Source organism: Silurus aristotelis (assembly GCF_946808225.1).
Source record: "Silurus aristotelis genome assembly, chromosome: 14".
NCBI classification, from domain to species: Eukaryota; Metazoa; Chordata; class Actinopteri; order Siluriformes; family Siluridae; genus Silurus; species Silurus aristotelis.
The window spans coordinates 18,314,192-18,335,483 of NC_139587.1; the positions used below are offsets into that span (position 1 = coordinate 18,314,192).

Below are 21,292 nucleotides of genomic sequence, written 5' to 3' on the forward strand. Positions count from 1 at the left end.
TGTGAAACATGATTGAAAATGAACTCGAATCCTTATTCGAGTATTTGCACGTCACAACAACTGGCTGCATGATTTGAGGTCTGTTTTGTGGCACAAATAAACAGCAAGACTAGATAAGGAAAATAATGATGTCAGTAAGCAGGTAAAATGAAGCCGCAATATTAATGTATACTACAGTGAAGCTGCAAAAAAGAGTTTTAAATAATATATTTTTAGGATTCCTTTGGAGATGTTTATTCCGTCAAAACGTTAGTGTGAAACCAGCCAATCAGAAGCGAGTATTCGCACTTTCAGCCAATAGTCTTGCCTCCACCATTAAAATCGTTGGGGGGCGGGTCTACGAAGTAAGGCGACCAATGGGAGCGCTTGGGTGATTTCTGACCTTGTAAATAGCAGTGTTTGTGACGTTCGGGTTCAATTTCGCCGGAGAGAACGAAGTGTAGTATCTTAAGGGCAGATTTATTTATATATATATATGTATATATTTTTTTGGACGAACAACAATGAGGGAGATTCTTCATTTACAAGCAGGACAGTGTGGCAACCAGATTGGTGCCAAGGTAAGAAATGAACATTCTTCTCGGTCTGACTTAAAAACACCACATTTTTACACTCGCGCTGTTATATGAATAACTACATGTTCAACTGTAATTATAGCTGAGAGATAAACTTCTGTCCGCATCGCCTGCGTCAGCCGATTAAAATGATTTTGGAGACTTTGCAGACAGACTTATGTGATTTTCAGTCATCCAATCATTTTTTTGTGTGTTTGGCGACAAGTTTTTGAGACAAAATTAATAAGCTAACCTTTTTCCCCCTTCTTTTACAATTGATTTTGTTCCCTTAGTTCTGGGAAGTAATTAGTGACGAGCATGGGATTGACCCAACAGGCAGTTACCATGGTGACAGTGATCTTCAGCTAGAAAGGATTAATGTCTACTACAATGAAGCTACTGGTGAGTTTTTGTTGTTGTTGTTGTTTTGTGCAACCTTTTTAACATTTTATTTTGTAGATATAGGTTTATTGGTGGTGCTTGGATAGAATCACTCTTACAACTGCTTAGATTATGATTATTAATATTAGTGTTCAAGCATGAAAGGCTGACTCTCTATTGATATTGTACTGAACGAATTACATACTGTTATTGAACTGTATGAAACTCGGTGGTCATGTTCCTAATGTGTTTTTCTGTATGACGTCCTTGCTAATCGCTGCTTGCAGCTATAATTATTATAAGGATTTGGTAATTGAAACTCAAACAGGGAATTCCAAAACTACAGAAACAGACATGCGCTTATTGATTTGAATTATTGTCATTGTGGCACCACACTACTGGCAGCCTGTTGGAGTAGTTTCTTTTATTTATCTACTTTTTTGTAATTTTAAACTAGCCTTAATATAGTAACCTAGTGTAATACCTAGCTTTAAAATTCTTCTAAAACTTTTTTGTTGTACTTTATTAAATGTATATTAATATTGTAATATTTTCAGGTGGCAAATATGTCCCCCGTGCTGTGCTGGTGGATTTGGAGCCGGGTACCATGGACTCTGTGAGGTCTGGACCATACGGACAAATTTTCAGGCCAGACAACTTTGTTTTTGGTAACTATTGCGTAACATTTTCTAATAGTTTAGATTTTCTTTTTCCTTATCATACAGCGCCAAACCAGTAAATCTGATATGGTCTTATCTGTTTTGCAGTCAAATTTGGGTTTATTCTGATTGTGTCCTTGTTGTAATTGCCAGCTGTTTTCTGCTTCCTGTAGCTCTGTATGTATGATATTCATTGCTTCTTCTCCACAGGAAAAAGTGGTGCTGGTAATAACTGGGCCAAGGGCCACTACACAGAAGGTGCTGAGCTGTTGGACTCTGTATTGGATGTGGTGCGTAAGGAGGCTGAGAACTGCGACTGCCTGCAGGGTTTCCAACTTACTCACTCCCTGGGTGGGGGTACTGGGTCAGGCATGGGCACCCTGCTCATCAGCAAAATCCGAGAGGAGTACCCTGACCGCATTATGAACACCTTCAGCATTGTCCCCTCCCCCAAAGTATCAGATACAGTGGTGGAGCCTTACAATGCCACCCTGTCAATTCACCAGCTGGTGGAAAACACGGATGAGACATTTTGCATCGACAACGAGGCTCTGTACGACATCTGTTTCCGCACCCTGAAGCTCACGACTCCAACATACGGTGACCTCAACCATTTGGTCTGTGCCACCATGAGTGGAATCACAACATGTCTGCGGTTCCCTGGGCAGCTCAATGCTGACCTGCGTAAGCTGGCTGTCAACATGGTGCCCTTCCCTCGTCTCCACTTCTTTATTCCTGGTTTTGCCCCACTGACCAGCAGGGGTAGCCAGCAATACCGTGCCCTCACCGTGGCTGAATTAACCCAGCAGATGTTTGATGCCAAGAACATGATGGCCGCTTGTGACCCACGTCACGGCCGCTACCTCACGGTGGCTACCATTTATCGTGGCCGCATGTCTATGAAGGAGGTGGATGAGCAGATACTCAATATGCAGAACAAGAACAGCAGCTACTTTGTCGAATGGATCCCCAACAATGTGAAGACAGCTGTGTGCGACATTCCACCCCGTGGCCTAAAAATGGCTTCCACCTTCATCGGCAACAGCACTGCTATCCAGGAGCTGTTCAAGCGCATCTCCGAGCAGTTCACAGCCATGTTCAGACGCAAAGCTTTCCTGCACTGGTACACAGGTGAAGGTGTGGATGAGATGGAGTTCACTGAAGCTGAGAGCAACATGAATGACCTGGTGTCAGAGTACCAGCAGTACCAGGATGCAACTGCTGAAGATGAAGGGGAGGTTGAGGAGGAGGGCGAAGAGGAGCAGGCTTAAGCAATTTCAGTGATGCTCCGGGTTCTTCTAAGGTCTTGGTCTATTTAATTCTAATAAAACGTACTTTACCAATCTTTTTCCTTGTAGTGAATTAATCCCAAAAGGTAATAAAAAATTTGTTCTTAATTGTTAAGAGGTGACCAATTGGCTCTGTTGCAGGGTTCTGTTCAGGTTTCAGTTGGTTTAATTCTTGTGAATAACTGCAGTAGTCACACTGCAAACCTTTTGAATTTTTGAACTATTGTTCATCTACTTTTTTGCACCAAAGTACTTTCTGGGGCTTCTTTCTGCCTTTTGTGTTTATCCAGAAGAACTATGGTCCATTATCTGCCTAAGGTTGCTGTTTCTTCCTGTTCATGTAAAAACAGGCAGCATGTTCAGTGCTGATGAGATCAGTCAGGTCTGATGCATCATTTGAAATCTAGGAAAAATGTAGGTTTGATCATATCTGTTGTTCCTGTCTTCAGCTTCTGGCCCTCGAGATCAGTGTTTCTACACAGATCCACAAAGCTGAGCACATCGAAAGGAAAAGGCACACAGTGAGTAAGTACTGCAATTGTAGTAAAACGTATGAGCTGACACACTGAATGAGGAGTAAAGATGATGCACTGTGTTTACTGCTTACCTTCTGTTTGTAGTGTTGAAGTGTCTTTTGCAAAAGTTTCATGCACTCGGTGGCAAAAACATTTTATTATAATTCATACTATTTTCATGTACAGATTTGGGGGGCAGACCAGGGACAGAAGAAAGAAAAGTTATTTATCCACTGGCATTATTTCAATGTATATTTGATGGTTTTTACATATACCATGGTCTCTGTGTCCATTTAGTGCCAATAATGACCAGCCTGCAGGGGATCATTGATCAGAGATTGCAGAAGCTGCATCATCAGGCCCATCATGACCTTTAACCACCTTCATGTCTCCTGTTCCTGCTCCACCTCCTCATCTAAAGGTGATCTCACACTTCCACATTATTACATAGGGACTGCAACATTTAACATTTGAAGGGAACAAAAACAAAAGCTGAAAATAAACAAATCTAAATTTGACTTTGGTAATAATCTCTAGTACATTTACTTTTCATTTCCAGTATGATTAGAGTAAAATATAACCCAAATTTCTACATTCTTGATGTGAATCACTAGATCTTTTGAACAAGTCTAACATTTAATAAATACTGAATTAGTCTTATATTTGCTGTTTTTGGTCTTAAATACTTTGACCCGATCTTTTTCTGAATTTTTTAAGTCTGTGTAAAACTCTTTAATACTCGTTGAAATGCTCCCACTTTATTTTGGGTTTTCTTGGTGGTACTGTTCTTTAATTTGTTGTGAATTTGGCTTGCAAAAATCTCTTTGGAGTTCGGTTAAGGCCAGTTGCTAACAGCGTTTGTGTGTTTTTGATGTGATATGGGTTTAAATTTAATTCTTAGTGGTCTGAAAAATGTCTTAACGATTACATCAAATCAAATTTAAGACTAAGACATTATTGTCACCATTTTATCAGTGGTACCCCGCTTATCGACCTTTTCGCGTAGCGGACAGTTTTTCGACCGAAATTTGCGCCCGCTGAACGACCCTTTTTTTTACCCCGACCTACGTGGAGCGAGGGAAAGGATCTTCCCAGTCTCGCCTCAGCTTTCATAAAGAGAACGTCTATCGTAAATTAAACTTCGGTTTGTGAACAATATAGTGTTATTTAGCGGTCAATATAACAATTTAGTGCATGTATATTGTATATACTATACTTTGTTTAAAGTGTAAAGTCTTTTTTTTTTTTGTTTAAATTTGTGAAAATACTCTAGAAATATGGGTCCAAAAAAAGCTAGTAAAGAAGGCCAAGCGGCGTGTGATTTTCTATGAAAACAAAGAGAATTTATCTCTAAGTATAAAAATGGTATGCGTATCAAAGATCTTGTTGCTACGTATAATTTACCTAAGTCTACTATATGTACATATTTGGCCAATAAGGAAAAAATTTAAGAAGCAAATGCCTTGCCCAGTATTTCGCACAATGTTAACTTAAAAAAATGACCAAGCCTATGAACGAGATGGAAAAATGACTCGTTCTGTGGATAAAAGAGAAACAGCGAGTGGGTGATAATGTTGATCAGGCAATAATTTGTGACAAAGTGCCTTTTGGTGCATCTCATGGGTGGTTTTGTAGGTTTAAGGAAATACACGGTATTCATAGTGTGGTTCATCAAGGAGAAGCAGCAAGTGCTGATAACAAAGCAGCAGAACAGTTTATTATATACAGTATTATTTATGTACCTGTATTATTTTATGTATTATTTAGTATTATTTAGGGATGCAACAATACAGTTAGCCTACGGTTCAATACATAGCTCGGTTTTTTAACCACGGTTTTCGGTTCGGTTCTGATGGCTTTACACAAGTGTTTTTTGTTATTCTATGCTTAGGCAATAGGAACAGTAAGAGGTTAAGAAGAAACAAATAACAAATAAAACTGATATATTGCAACACTCCTTTATTTTACTTAAAAGCAAAGAAAAGTCCACTGGTTCCTAGTGTTTTTTATAATCTAAACATTTTTTATTTTAAAATGAACACTGACATCTCACAGCTGCTGGTAGCCCATGTACAAACTGGGGAACACATAAATTCCTAAACATATTTGGCCTCCTCAACTTCCATGTATTCACTGCGTTTGTCAACTCTTCTGCCAAATGAGCGCTTGTATGACTTTCATACAGGGGACGGGTTTGGAGTACAGCGCTTTTTATTTCACAATCCGACATGTAGTGAACAGTTACAGTGAGGTAACTCACGGTTGCCCACGAGGTCCAACCATCTGTGGTCAGAGCAAGGCTCTGTGCTTGAGCCGATTCGTACACAATACTGTTGCATGTTTTTTCATAGAGGTCGGGAATTATCTCGGTGCTGAAAAAAGTGCGAAATGGTAGTCTGTAACGCGGACCGAGTGTTTTTATAAGATGACAAAAGCCCGCATCTCCAATCACCGAAAACGTCTGTGTTATTTTCATGTGTCTCTCGGAACCAGTTGGGTATGTATGCTGAAAGGATTTAGCGAGGGACTGTTGTTTTTTGGAGGACTTTATTACCTGCTCTGCTATCCTGCCTTCAGACATTAATATTGCTGGGTGATGGCGCCGCAGATGTGCAATCATATTAAAAGTGTTTTCGTTTGAGTAGGCTACACGTGTAAAACAATGCTTGCAGACAGTCATTTTTTTGTTTACCGTTTTTTTCTTCCTCTGCATTATACTCAACAGCAAAACCGAAATGTCTCCACACCACAGATTTAAAAGATGCCGGCACCTCCTCGTATTGTAGCCTTACTTCACCACCGCTCGCCATGTTAAAGTGTGGAATGATGGTTCAGCGGCCCCTAACTTTAGAGCATAGTGATTGAACATTTACTCGCGGGGAGGAGTTTCCTCATCTCAGCTCGTAGACTTACAGGCACACACGGTCAATTCAGAGAGAAATAAAAAGCTCATAACGTAAAACCGAAAAAAACTCACAATTCACAAGCGCGAATTGAACCGTGGATGTCGTACCGAACGATTCAATATTATATTGAGAATTGTGGCATCCCTAGTATTAATACTGCTAAGAACAGGGCAAAATTTGTTAATAAATGGGTATCGGTGGAGGTCGGGAACGTATTAATTGGTTTTCCATTATTTCTAATGGGATAATTACATTCGCTCTTTGACCTTTTCGCATTTTGACCAGTTTTAAGGAACGGATTAAGGTCGATAAGCGGGGTACCACTGTAGTATGATTACATTATAGATGTAATTAGTCTAGACAATGAATCGAGGTTTTTCTCCAAAATCAAAATTTATGTGTAAATAGAATTCCTCTAGTAATAAAATCTAAAAGTATCTGATTATATTAATCTTGGAGAGAGCATCCTATGGGTCCACTCTCCAAATTTTATAACAATGGGGCAGGTTAGCTACATTTAAAGAAGATTAAAGAGGATATAAGACCATTTATATCAAGATGCACAATCTTTCTGGTAAGTGGCAATAATTAAGCCTCAATAAAGAATTCTAGTCAGAATCAGGTTTATTGCCCAAGTGTGTTCACGCACAAAAGGAATTTGGTTCCAGCTGTTAGTGACCCTCAAAAGTACAGACATAAATTACACTACATTTAGCTTGGACTATACAAGACAAAACGGAAAAAACAAGACAATACAGACAATGAGACAATATAGACAGTATGAGTATTAAATAGGGTTAAAGAGTATGACAGATCAGTAATGTACATAGTGCGAGAGTGCATGGTAGTGCAAATAACAGTTTTGTGCATCAGGTACGATAGTTACTTTAGAACTTTTGTATCTTAGCATTATTTTGTAATGTACATCAGCAAAAGTGTGTGTAACATATACGGATGGTGTGATGACTGACAGTTCTGATAATGCAGTACTTATCAATATGAAGCAGGGAATATCATTAGGTTGATTTGTTGATACGGGTGATTGTCTGGGGAAAGAAACTGTTCCTGTGTCTGGCAGTTTTGGTAAACAAAGTTCTGTAGCGCCTGCCAGAAGGGAGGCGCCGAAAGAGGTTGTGTCCAGGGTGTGAAGGGTCAGTAGTGATTTGTGCTGCCCGGATTCTGGTTCTTGTATAGTACGAGTAAGAAATGAACGTTCTCCTCGGTCTGGCTTACAACCACAACATTTTTACAATCTCGCTGTTCTATGAATAACTACATGTTCAACTTTAATTGAAGCTGAGAGAGAACACTTTTGTCCGAATTGCCTGCGTCAGCGGATTATCCAATCAGTATTGTTTGCAGAACAAGAACAGCAGCTACTTTGTCGAATGGATTCCCAACAACGTAAACACAGCTGTGTGCGACATCCCAGAAGGTGAAGATATGGATGGGATGGAGTTCACTGAAGCTGAGAGCAACATGAATGACTTGGTGTCAGATTACCAGCAGTACCAGGATGCAACTGTTGAAGATGAAGGGGAGGTTATTAGTGCAAATGAAATTGCAATACATTTATTTTTTTATTTTTTTATTTTGGTAATTGAACTTCCTACTTTTTGATGTGTAAATGTTCTGGTATTTTTCCATGTTTAAACTCACTAAAAAATATCAAAAGATGTAAGGTGAAAAGATATTGCCTTAGGTGTAAAAATTACACAATTTAAGTGGGTTTAAAATGTTTGTTTTTTTTTACTTTTTTATTTAATTTTTTTAGCAAATTGACTTATTATAATAAGTTAATAATATTTAGAAATGAGTTTATTAGAGGGACAGCACATGTAGGATGTTTTGGTGACAAGGTGAGGGAGGTGAGATTGAGATGGTTTGGACATGTGCAGAGGAGGGACAAGAGTTATATTGGTAGAAGAATGCTGAGGATGGAGCCACCAGGTAGGAGGAAAAGAGGAAGGTCAAGGAGGAGATTCATGGATGTGGTGAGGAAAGACATGCAGGTAGTTTGTGTGAAAGAGGCAGATGTAGAGGACAGGGTGGTATGAAGACAGATGATCCGCTGTGGCGACCCCTAATGGGATCAGCCAAAAGAAGTGGACGAAGATAATAAGTTAATAATAAAACATTAACAAGTTAAGTACTTATTAGAAGTTGATTACTTAATGTTTATTATTAAAACTTGTTACATATGTATTTTTATATTTATAATGTATTTGTATGAGTGAATTAATAGTTTTCAAGATCCTTCTTTTTGAACACGTCCGCGAACTGGTCCACGAGCTTCGTCAGGTCATGCCGCTGTGTCGGCATTAGCTCCTCCCCCTTTTTGACCAAGGCACAGTTTAGTGAATCCGTGGGGGATATGCAGAGGGCTGACACCGCCCTGATTTATTATTATTATTATTTTTTTTTTATGCATATGCATCTCTTGGATGTACTCAACCAGTGATTGGTATGGTGAGGGCTGTTCCTCCCATGCTTCCTTGGCCATGTCCAACAGTCCCCAAGGTCTCCTACCAAACAGGAGCTCAAACGGTTTAAATCCTGTCGATGCTTGTGTAGTCTCCCTTACCGCGAATAACACGTATAGGAGCAGAAGGTCCCAGTTTCTCCCCTCCTCGTGGATCACCCGCCAGAGCATTCGCTTCAGTGTCTGGTTGAAACGCTCCACGAGCCCGTCTGCAGGTGGTCCAGACCTGTTTTATCCGATGTCCTAACCTGTTTTACCTGCAACAACCGATATAGATCCACTATTAACTTTAAGATAAATGGTGTACCTTGGTCAGGAAGTAGGTCCTTCGGTATTCTCACTCTGTTGAAGAGGAGCGTTATCTCCTTGGCGATGTTCTCCGTTGTGGCCTTTCTCAGTGGGACTGCTTCTGGGTAGCGTAGTTCACCATGATGAGGATGTATACGTGTCCTTTCACGGACTTCGGAAGCATTAGATCTTCTATCTGGGTCCTTGGAGCATTGTTGGGTTTATAAACCCATTTGTGGAAATCCGCTGCGGCATTTCTCGGCAAAAATCTCTATCGAGCTAGGATTTCCTCTTTTAATAGATCGTAATTTTCTGCTGCCTCTATTGGGAGGCTGTAGTATGCCAGTTGGGCATCCCCCGTGAGGTAGGGAGCTACGAGCTGCGCCCATCCACGTTTTGCCCATCCCTCGCGTATAGTGATGCACTAAAACTTGTATAGAAACATTTGCGGGTCGTCCCGTGCCGTCATTTCGGTGAGAAGGCGTTGTGCTTCCTGAGTCGGGCTAAGGATGGAATTGCCATTATCCTCTTGCTTCCTTTGCAGTTCGAGCAGCTTTTGCATTGCTGCGTAGACTTTTTTCACCAATTCTTGTACGTCTGCCTGTTGCTGGATGTTTAACTCCAACAGATGTTTCAATATGGGATCCATGGCGTTGCTTGAATTTCTGAGGCGTGTTAGGGTAGCGTTGCTTCTATTCCGAGTTGCTCGAGGTCTGTACGGGTGGGTGCTCGGTGTCCTCAGCACATAAAGGCCTCTAGAGCAGGGGTGGGCAATTAATTTTTACAAGGGGCCACATGAGAAACCTGAATTGTGTCAGAGGGCCTCACCAACGATAATATTTTAGAGATGCACCAAAATGAAAATTAAATTCAAAAGTCAATGTAGTCCTTAATTTTTTTTGTGTTATGCCTTTTGCCTTGGCACCATCACTGGAAAACTTTCCTGCTTTTTCAAAAACGTCCGCTACAGACGGAGTGCGCATGCTCGGATTGACTTTACTGTTCTGCGCCGCGTTCTTCTCATATTTAGAATGGCAATCGGGATGTTTGGATTTCAGGTGATAAATTAAACCCGACTTGGAGAAACTATTTGCAGATACACCCCCTCTTGAAATTTCAGCATTGCATGTTTTGCAAATCGCTATCCGCACACCGCAGACATGTTGGCTTTTATCCAGATAACCGTGTGCTGGCTGCGCTTTTTTATTGCGTGTTAACAATTGTGTTTCTGCCGTGTTGTTTCGGTGATTTATAAAATTTTCGGTGCATCCCTGTAATTTATGATTAGCCTCACGCGGGCCGGACAGGGACGTACAAAGAGCCGGATGTGGCCCCCGGGCCGTAGTTTGCCCAGGTCAGCTCTAGAGGGTCGAAGAAGTAGGATATGCACCGGAGTGGCGCTGTCCATTCAGCACCTGCCTGGCTGCCGTGTTCGGAGTGTTAGCCTGTTGGAATGTGTGGGATGTGATGCCGACGTCACATTTAATATATACACACAGTATGTCTATAGATACCTTAAACCCACTAACAGCTGAATCATTTTACTACACAAAGTAAACATAAAGCATACCTTAAGTAAGAGTAAAATATGTATGTTTTCTGTAACTACATTAAAGTGTCATAAAAAGTGTTTTATCATATTTCTTCCAAGTGCAACTAAGTATATATTTGATACCAAAGATCTTCTAGTATACTTTTAAATAATAAAAGTGAAGTGAGCATGTTAGGAGTGCTATAAATATAATATCTGACTTTCAAGTATATATTTAATACAATAAAGAGTACTTATTTTTCACCTGGGTATGTGTCAGTCATGTCGTGTCAGTCAAACTTTCTTTGAGTTTTGTCAAGTTATTGCTCATTCTGGTGTTTTTTTTCTGTTCCTTGCCATTAAAACATGCAATTAATAATTCTTGCCCTTGCAGTGATTTATTTCAGAAAAGGTAATACATTTCTATTGTTAATTGACCAATTGTCTCTGTTGCAATATATTAAAGGTTCATGATCTTTGTCGTTGTTTTTATTTATTTATTTATTTATTTATTTATTTATTTTTATTTATTTTTTTCCAAATGTAGAACACTAAAATGTTAGATGTTTATTGTGGGAAAACTGCAATGGTCACATTGCACAACTTTTGAATAAACTAATTATTGTTTTTGGAAATTGGTTTCAGGGGCTTCTTTCTGCTTTTGTTTATCCAGAAGAACTGTGGTTCATTGTGTGCCTAAGATTGCTGTTTCTTTGGTTATACAAACTCTGCTCAATCACCATCGTTTCATAAACGTAGTTAAAACATTATTGTTAAAAAATATGCTCAACATTTTTAATAAATGCTTTCATTAAGTACAATATTTTTAAATCGCTTTATAAATGGTTGAGTTTATTGCTAAAATACACCAAATAGGGAAGATAAATCATGAACTTTTCAGTGGAGAAATGATTCATTGCAGATCCATAAAGTTAGTAAATACCTAAGTGACCTTCTGTTTACCTCAATATTCGGGTTTAGTATAACCTGTAAGACCATTTCCTCCATTTTGGAGGAAGAAGGTGGCTCGTAAATAAATTACTGGATTGTAACTAATGAGTACTACACGTCTTCTTTCATTTAGTACAGCCATATCAGCTTAATAGCGGGTTTTTTATATATATTCTTCACCCTCCTGAAATAAAAACTCTGGTTATGTGCTGTAAATTTACTGTGCTGTTGCAGTATCGTATGTCTGCCACAAGAGTCCAATCTCTAAACACGATATTTGCCATTTGCTCAACACCTCCATGGCTATTACAGTGTGGTTCTGTATTTTCTAAATGTGTTTGTTAGGCAGTGATATTTAAAAACAAATAATGTTCTTGTGTTTATCTGCAGTATGTGGTACCCTGGTTTTTCATCAGTGATATCAATAGATGTCTATATCATGTCTGTGCATGTTCCAGCAGCAGAGGTGGCAAAAGTACACACAGCCTTTACTTAAGTAGAAGTTGAGATACTAATGTTTTAAAATACTCGGGTAAAAGTTGAAGTACTGACGACACTTTTTTACTCAAGTGACAGTAAAGAGGTTTTGGCTCTGACATGTACTTAAGTAAAAAGTAGTTATTACTTATACCTGTTTTAGTGTCACACTGGTTATTGGACCTCACATCATAACATAAACATCGCAACTTAATCGCACATTTCCAACTGTTCTAAATGTACCATATATTAATACTTCCTTTTTTTTAATACTTTAAGCAACATGGACATGGAGAAATATGGATGCAACCTAGAGCATTAAGACAAAATAAAAAAAAAAATTTTTTTTAAGTAATTATGGTGGTTTAAATTACGTAAATCATCAGGACACCAAACGGAACCTTTGCTATGTTTCCACACAGACAGTTAATGAGGTGATACCGGAGAAACTGCACTGCTTCAAGTCGTCAAGAAGCTTTTATCTTAATCATACTGATTTATGGTATTAATAATACTGATTTATATAATCATACCGATTTTATTATCAGAGAATATTTGTATTCAATGTGAATGTGGTTTATGTAAAAGACAATTTGAGGTTTCTATACATATATTTATTATGTCTGTGAGGCAAATATTCACTGAGATTCAGCTTGTTTTATTTTTGTTTGTGAAGGGAGATGACATGACAGAGAGCGCCCCCTGTCTGTTAACTTTATTTTACCAAAGCACAGCCTTTTGTTGTTATTATAAGTGTATACAAATAAAATGACATTTTACAGAGTCAAATGATGTATTGTTCTTATCTGTACTATCAAAAAAGACAGTAATTTAAGTTCATTTCTCTATTATGAGAAAAAACCCACAAAACACCACCCAGAGGGTTAATTGTGTGAATCATGGCAGATTTGGCATTTGATTTGAGACTTGCCGCATAAATAAAACAAATGTTTTCGGTTTATTTATTTATTTTATATCTAAGTAAAGAAATGGCGTTGTGAATAAATGTATGTTTTGCTGAAGGTTTTAATTTCGCCTCTTTTAAATGTAGTTATTAATTTATGTATTTATATTTTTTCTAAAAATGGTAAAACAGAAATGTGCGCTAAATTGATAGTGGTTAATAAAATTGTGTCGTTTAAAAGAATTTGAATTTTGACAGCCTAATATTAATACAAAACGAATTAAAAATGTTGTTACCTTATGAATGTGTCCAGGCTGAACATCCACATATAGAACACAAGCAGAGAAAAGATGATGATCAGGTGATCAGGAATGTCTCTGTTCTCAGTCATGTTTACATCACTGACTCCCTCTGTCTCATCCACTTTAGCTTTACTTCTTGTTGCTTTTTGCCTGCTGATTCTTAGCTTCGTAAACTAGTCTACATCTGTGGTGGAAAGTACAGATATTTGTGTAAAAATTTAATAATTAAACATAAAAAGTTGTTTAAAAAATTAATAGTTAAGTAAAGTACTGATACCAAAAAAATCTACTTAAGTACAGTAACAAAGTATTTGTAATTCGTTACTTCCCACCTCTGATATATAGTACATTTAGAACAGATAGAAATGTGCGATTAATTATTTTATTTGATTGACGGCCCTAATATTTTGACGTGACGTGCAGTTACCAGCGTTGTTTAAGTACTTAAGTACGTGTCAGAGCCCAAACTTCTTTACTTTAACTTGAGTAAAAAAAGCATAGTCAATACTTACATTTTTACCAGAGAATTTTAAAACTGGTCTGACTTCAATAAAATAGTGTTTAAAAATGACTTTGTGTTTAAGTCAGTTTTGTGTTTGTGTAGACCATAACGCATAAAAGGGCATTAATGGGAACATTAAAGAAGGTTCTTTAAAAAAGTAACAAAAAAGTTACTTTAAACAGTAACGCATTACTTTTTGGTCTAAGTAATCAACAAAGTAACGGAGTTACTTTTTGAATGAAGTAATGAGTAACTGTAACTAGTTTCTATTTTTTAGTAACGAGCACAACACTGGTGACGAGCATGGGATTGACCCAACTGGCAGTTACCATGGTGACAGTGATCTTCAGCTAGAAAGCATTAATGTCTACTACAATGAAGCTACTGGTGAGGGTTTTACTTTTTGCAACCTTTTAAAAATTTATTTTGTAGATTTGTTTATTGGTGGTGCTTGGAATCACTTTTACAATTGCTCATTATTATTATTAGGGGTTCAAGCATGAAATGCTGCAACGCTATTGTTATTGTAGAGATTTTTATTATTATTCCGCCCTAAAATTGATCGTGCAGAATAAATCGTAAGGTCTGAGAGTTAAAACTTGGCCAGATGGTAGAGCTCAATTTGGCCAAAGATTGACAAAGTATCAACCCAGTTGGCCAGAAGGGGGCGCTACAGTCCCCAAAAAATTTTTCACACATTTTTGGGCCATCGCTTGTACAAGGTTTATCGTAGACTCAAAACTTTTCAGATGCCTTTTGATGTTTTGTGAACTAGTCCTAGGTTTTCCTGCTATCGGCACGGAAACAATGTAGCAATTTTTGGTAGAACGGGATTGATTGTATATTGCAAAATATCTACTCGCTGTTTGATCATTTTGGCGACCCTTTAAAGTAGGCAGGTCACTTTGACAAAAATAGCTATAACTCATAAACGGAATGAGATCTTTTTACCAAATTTGTGGTAATGTGAGTGTCATTGAACTTAATCCTTGGTCAAATTAAATAAATGAATAGCTTTGCCACTTGTTGGCGCAAAAAAAAAAAAAACGGCTATAACTATGCAACCCTTCATCCGATCGACTTGGCACACAGTGTCAAATGTGCTATATGTTGTGTGCACAATTATTAGGCATGTGATTATTTTGACCATATCATTTTATCCATATTCTCCAAGTCCAAGCTGTATAAACTTGAATGCTTATTGGATTAAATGCATATCAGGTGTTGTCTATTTGTGTAACGAGGGAGGGTGTGGCCTAAGGAGCCTATATCAAGGTGTGCATAATTATTAGGCAGATTCTTCTCCTCAGGAAAAATGGGCCAAAAAAGAGATTTAACTGACTCTGAAAAGTCAAAACTTGTTAAGTCTTTCACAGGGATGCAGCACTTTTTAAATATCTAAGATATTGGGGCATGATCACAGAACCATCAAACGTTATGTAGCGAATAGTCAAAATGGTCGCAAGAAACTTGTAGAGAAGAAAAGACGCAAATTAACCGCCAAAGATTTGAGAATAATCAAACATGAAGCAACCAGGAACCCATTATCCTCCAGTGCTGCCATATTCCACAACTGCAACCTACCTGTAGTGTCAAGAAGTACGAGGTGTTTAGTTCTCAGAGACATGGCGAATGTAACAAAGGCTGAAACCTGACCACCTCTGAACAAGACACATAAGTTGAAATGTCAAAAATGGGCCAAGAAATATCTAAATACAGATTTTTCAAAGTTTTTGTGGACTGATGAGATGAAAGTGACTCTTGACGGACCAGATGGATAGGCCCGTGGTTGGATCAGTAATGAATACAGAGCTCCACTTCAACTCAGACACCAGCAAGGTGGAGGTGGGGTACTGGTATGGGCAGGTATTATTAAAGGTGAGCTAGTTGGACCTTTTTGGGTTGAAAATGGACTCAAAATCAACTCTCAGAACTATTTTTATGCAAGACAACCATCCATCACATGCTTTGAGAATGTTGCTGGAGAAGTATAGAGAAGGACAGAAGGAATTGCATTGTGTGTTTGTGGATTTAGAGAAAGCGTACGACAAAGTGCCAAGAAAGGAGTTGTGGTATTGTATGAGGAAGTCAGGTGTGTAAGGTAAGGGAAAGTTTATAGGACTGTGAGGCCTGCGATGTTGTATGGATTAGAGACAGTGGCATTGAGTAAAAGACAGGAGGCGGAGCTGAAGGTAGCAGAGCTGAAGATGTTGAGGTATTTGTTGGGAGTGACAAGGATGGACAGGATTAGAAATGAGTTTATTAAAGGGACAGCCCATGTAGGATGTTTTGGTGACAAGGTGAGGGAGGCCAGATTGAGATGGTTTGGACATGTGCAGAGGAGGGACATGAGTTACAGTGAGGGAAATAAGTATTTGAACACCCTGCTATTTTGCAAGTTCTCCCACTTAGAAATCATGGAGGGGTCTGAAATTGTCATTGTAGGTGCATGTCCACTGTGAGAGACATAATCTAAAAAAAAATCCAGAAATCACAATGTATGATTTTTTTTAACAATTTATTTGTATGATACAGCTGCAAATAAGTATTTGAACACCTGAGAAAGTCAATGTTAATATTTGGTACAGTAGCCTTTGTTTGCAATTACAGAGGTCAAACGTTTCCTGTAGTTTTTCACCTGGTTTGCACACACTGCAGGAGGGATTTTGGCCCACTCCTTCACACAGATCTTCTCTAGATCAGTCAGGTTTCTGGCCTGTCGCTGAGAAACAGAGTTTGAGCTCCCTCCAAAGATTCCCTCCAAGGTTTAGGTCTGGAGACTGGCTAGGCCATGCCAGAACCTTGATATGCTTCTTACAGAGCCACTCCTTGGTTATCCTGGCTGTGTGCTTCGGGTCATTGTCATGTTGAAAGACCCAGCCTCGACCCATCTTCAATGCTCTAACTGAGGGAAGGAGGTTGTTCCCCAAAATCTCGCAATACATGGCCCGGTCATCCTCTTCTTAATACAGTGCAGTCGCCCTGTCCCATGTGCAGAAAAACACCCCCAAAGCATGATGCTACCACCCCCATGCTTCACAGTAGGGATGGTGTTCTTGGGATGGTACTCATCATTCTTCTTCCTCCAAACACGTTTAGTGGAATTATGACCCAAAAGTTCTATTTTGGTCTCATCTGACCACATGACTTTCTCCCATGACTCCTCTGGATCATCCAAATGGTCATTGGCAAACTTAAGACATGCCTGGACATGTGCTGGTTTAAGCAGGGGAACCTTCCGTGCCATGCATGATTTCAAACCATGACGTCTTAGTGTATTACCAACATTAACCTTGGAAACGGTGGTCCCAGCTCTTTTCAGGTCATTGACCAGCTCCTCCCATGTAGTTCTGGGCTGATTTCTCACCTTCCTTAGGATCATTGAGATCCCACGAGGTGAGTTCTTGCATGGAGCCCCAGTCTGAGGGAGATTGACAGTCATGTTTAGCTTCTTCCATTTTCTAATGATTGCTCCAACAGTGGGCCTTTTTTCACCAAGCTGCTTGGCAATTTCCCCGTAGCCCTTTCCAGCCTTGTGGAGGTGTACAATTTTGTCTCTAGTGTCTTTGGACAGCTCTTTGGTCTTGGCCATGTTAGTAGTTGGATTCTTACTGTTCGTATGGGGTGGACAGGTGTCTTTATGCAGCTAACGACCTCAAACAGGTGAATCTAGATTAGGGTAATAAATGTAGTGGAGGTGGACATTTTAAAGGCAGACTAACAGGTCTTTGAGGGTCAGAATTCTAGCTGATAGACAGGTGTTCAAATACTTATTTGCAGCTGTATCATACAAATAAATAGTTTAAAAATCATATATTGAGATTTCTGGTTTTTTTTTTAGATTATGTCTCTCACAGTGGACATGCACCTACGATGACAATTTCAGACCCCTCCATGATTTCTAAGTGGGAGAACTTGCAAAATAGCAGGGTGTTCAAATACTTATTTTCCTCACTGTATATTGGTAGAAGAATGCTAAGGATTGAGCCACCAGGTAGGAGGAAAAGAGGAAGGCCAAGGAGGAGGTTCATGGCTGTGGTGAGGGAAAACATGTAGGTAGTTGGTATGGAAGAGGCAGATGTAGAGGACAGGGTGGTATGGAGACGGATGATCCGCTGTGGCGACCCCTAATGGGAGCAGCCGAAAGAAGAAGAAGAAGAACGCTCCATCACATGCATCAAAGTACTCCACTGCGTGGCTGGCCAGTAAAAGCCTTAAAGATGAAAAACTAATGACATGGCCCCCTTCTTCACCTGACTTAAACCCTATTGAGAACCTTTGGGCCCTTCTTAAGCAGGAAATTCACTTTTACTACTTAAATGTTCAGGTTTGAGGTTTTGTTAAAATTTTAGATTGACCAAGAGCACTGTAGTTGTATAATAACAATAATAATTAATTAATAACAAAATTAATCCTCAAAAATACAACTTGTCTAATAATTGTGCACAGGGTGTAAGGTTTCATTAGGGTGTTTGTGTATCTGTAAAAACATGGCTGTCATCTGCTAATTACTTGTGGCGATCACCTGTTGGACAACGTTACCAGAGGCGTATTACAACGAAACTCGGTGGTCGTGTTCCTTATGTCTTTTTCTTTATGACCTTTAGTACCTCAGTTGCTTAAACCCTGTCAATCACTGCTTGCTGATATTATATATATATATATATATATATATATATATATATATATATATATATATATATATATATATATATATATATATATAAATATATAAATAATTATATTTATTTATAATTAATCGTTTTTCGTTCAGACAAACATACCATAACACAATCTGGCAGCCTATTGGTACAACATGTGCTTTTACTTTTCCTTTAGTCTCCTGTTCCTCAATAAACCTGAAAATTATGGTTAATGAGCAGTTTATTGTCTCATAGAAAATAACGGGGAAGCATAAAGGATTTGGTCATTAAAACTCAAACAGTACATGAACTGAATCAAAGCCCAAATAATCCCTTGCATTCCAAAACTACAGAAACAGACATGTGTGTACTTATTAATTTTAATTATTAAGGTGGCACCACAGTACTGGCAGCCTGTTGGAGTAGTTTATTTAATTAATTAATTTATTTTTTTGTCATTTTAACCTAGATTTGATATAGTAACCTAGTGTAATACCTAGCCTCAATATTCTGCTGCTGTTGTTGTACTTTGTTTGTCTGTGAACTGACTGCTGTAACATTAGAATTCCCCCTTGGGAATAAAGTTATCTATCTAAATGTATTTTCATATTCTAATCTTTTCAGGTGGCAAATATGTCCCCCGTGCTGTGCTGGTGGATTTGGAGCCGGGTACCATGGACTCTGTGAGGTCTGGACCATACGGACAAATTTTTAGGCCAGACAACTTTGTTTTTGGTAACTATTGCATAACATTCTAATAGTTTACATTTTCTTTTTCCTTATCATACAGAACCAAACCAGTAAATCTGATACGGTCTTATGTTTTGCAGTCAAATTTGGGTTTATTCTGATTGTGTCATTGTTGTAATTTGCCAGCTGTTTTCTGCTTCCTGTAGCTCTGTATGTATGATTCTTCATTGCTTCTTCTCCACAGGAAAAAGTTGTACTGGTAATAACTGGGCCAAGGGCCACTACACAGAAGGTGCTGAGCTGGTAGATTCTGTATTGTCTGTGGTGCATAAGGAAGCTGAGAACTGCGACTCCCTGCAGGGTTTCCAACTTACTCACTCCCTGGGTGGGGGTACTGGGTCAGGCATGGGCGCCCATCAGCAAAATTCGAGAGGAGTACCCTGACCGCATTATGAACACCTTCAGCATTGTCCCCTCACCCAAAGTATCCGATACAGTGGTGGAGCCTTACAATGCCACCCTGTCAATTCACCAGCTGGTGGAAAACACGGATAAGACATTTTGCATTGACAACGAAGCTCTGTACGACATCTGTTTTTCGCACCCTGAAGCTCATGACACCGACATACGGTGACCTCAACCATTTGGTCTGTGCCACCATGAGTGGAGTCACATGTCTGCAGTTCCCTGGGCAGCTCAATGCTGACCTGCGTAAGCTGGCTGTCAACATGGTGCCCCTCCCTCGTCTCCACTTCTTTATTCCTGGTTTTGCCCCACTGACCAGCAGGGGTAGCCAGCAATACCGTGCCCTCACCGTGGCTGAACTAACCCAGCCGATGTTTGATGCCAAGAACATGATGGCCGCTTGTGACCCACCTCACGGCCGCTAACTCACGGTGGCTACCATTTATCGTGGCCGCATGTCCATAAAGGAGCTGGATGAGCAGATACCCAATATGCAGAACAAGAACAGCAGCTACTTTGTTGAATAGATCCCCAACAATGTGAAGACTGCTCTGTGCGACATCCCACCCCGTGGCCTAAAAATGGCTTCCACCTTCATCGGCAACAGCACTGCTATCCAGGAGCTGTTCAAGCACATCTCCGAGCAGTTCACAGCAATGTTCAGACGCAAAGCTTTCCTGCACTGGTACACAGGTGAAGGTGTGGATAAGATGGAGTTTACTGAAGCCGAGCGCAACATGAATGACCTGGTGTCAGAGTACCAGCAGTACCAGGATGCAACTGCTGAAGATGAAGAGGTTGAGGAGGAGGGAGAAGAGGAGCAGGCTTAAACATGTTCAACAAATATTCCTGTTTCTTCTAAGCTCTTGTTACTTTTAATACAAATAAAACATGTACTAATAATCCTTTTCCTTGTCATGAATTAATCCCCAAAAGTTAATAAAAAAAATATTAATTTTTAAAAGTGACCAATTGGCTCTGTTGCAGGGTTCTGTTAAGCTTCATTTGGTTTTATTCCGGTGACCAACTGCAGTAATCACATTGCAAACCTTTTGAATAATCAAACCACTGTTTATCTGCTTGTGTTGCACCAAGGTGGTTTCATGGTTGTGTTTATTCAGAAGAACTACGGTCAATTGTCTGCCTAAGATTGTTTCTTCCAGTTGAATTCATGTAAAACCCGGCCGGCAGCATGTTGGTGATTGGTTGTTTACTGAAAGCTTAACCAGTTAAGTAGTTATCCACTCATAAATAATAAGAGATGACCGTTTCTGCTAAATGTATTTGAGTAAAAATTAAGAAGCCTTTTGTGCTATTGAAATCCAGCAGGTTGTAGTTGGTAAAGATATCCATGGTGTGATGGTGCCTGGTAGGCTGTGGTGCAGTGTGAGGAGTGATGAGGTCTCTGAGGAAATATCACCTTTTTACCTCAGCGACCTTATCACTCCTCGAACTTTGCTTTGATGTACTGGAGTCTTAAGGCTTTCACACGGTTCTTAAGGACTATGAATTCTAGGGGTTTTCTTATTGTTTTCTATCCACTCTGCACCACCTGCTATAATTGAATCTGACATTTATGCATGTCGGATGCTCGAGGGCTGACCTGTTTCCGGCCCCATTCATTTTCTATGGTGGAAAAAAGTCAGTTTGTGGACACTGACCGTTCGACTCCTTATTCGAGTATTAGCACGTTTTACCAACTGGCTGCACTATTTGACGTCTGTTTTGTAGCACATAAACTGCAGGGCTAGAT

The 21,292-nt window shown here is 39.3% G+C and overlaps 1 protein-coding gene, 1 long non-coding RNA gene and 1 pseudogene across 3 annotated transcripts in view; all 3 read left to right on the forward strand.

The window, feature by feature from the left end:
- LOC310737361 overlaps positions 1-21,292 on the forward strand; it is a 75,777-nt gene that overhangs the window by 13,449 nt on the left and 41,036 nt on the right. The window lies entirely within an intron of this gene.
- LOC310737328 (tubulin beta-4B chain-like) lies at positions 385-2,880 on the forward strand. The gene is made up of 4 exons (XM_083561616.1): positions 385-560; positions 848-956; positions 1,493-1,603; positions 1,805-2,880. The coding sequence occupies exons 1-4, from the start codon at positions 504-506 to the stop codon at positions 2,863-2,865; spliced, it is 1,338 nt and encodes a 445-aa protein (XP_083417742.1). The 5' UTR covers positions 385-503; the 3' UTR covers positions 2,866-2,880.
- LOC310737338 (tubulin beta-4 chain-like) overlaps positions 3,273-21,292 on the forward strand; it is a 79,025-nt pseudogene continuing 61,005 nt past the window's right edge. The window contains exons 1-4 of the transcript XR_014538199.1: positions 3,273-3,404; positions 3,696-3,819; positions 19,009-19,119; positions 19,319-20,390. The product of XR_014538199.1 is annotated as a tubulin beta-4 chain-like (transcript). The remainder of the gene's footprint in view (positions 3,405-3,695; positions 3,820-19,008; positions 19,120-19,318; positions 20,391-21,292) is intronic.

Bases quoted from the DNA above. Each gene is read 5' to 3' on its own strand.
- LOC310737328 (XM_083561616.1), top strand. From the start codon at position 504: ATGAGGGAGATTCTTCATTTACAAGCAGGACAGTGTGGCAACCAGATT. The intron at 957-1,492 runs GTGAGTTTTTGT...TAATATTTTCAG, and splicing joins CTACTACAATGAAGCTACTG to GTGGCAAATATGTCCCCCGT. The intron at 1,604-1,804 runs GTAACTATTGCG...TCTTCTCCACAG, and splicing joins GCCAGACAACTTTGTTTTTG to GAAAAAGTGGTGCTGGTAAT.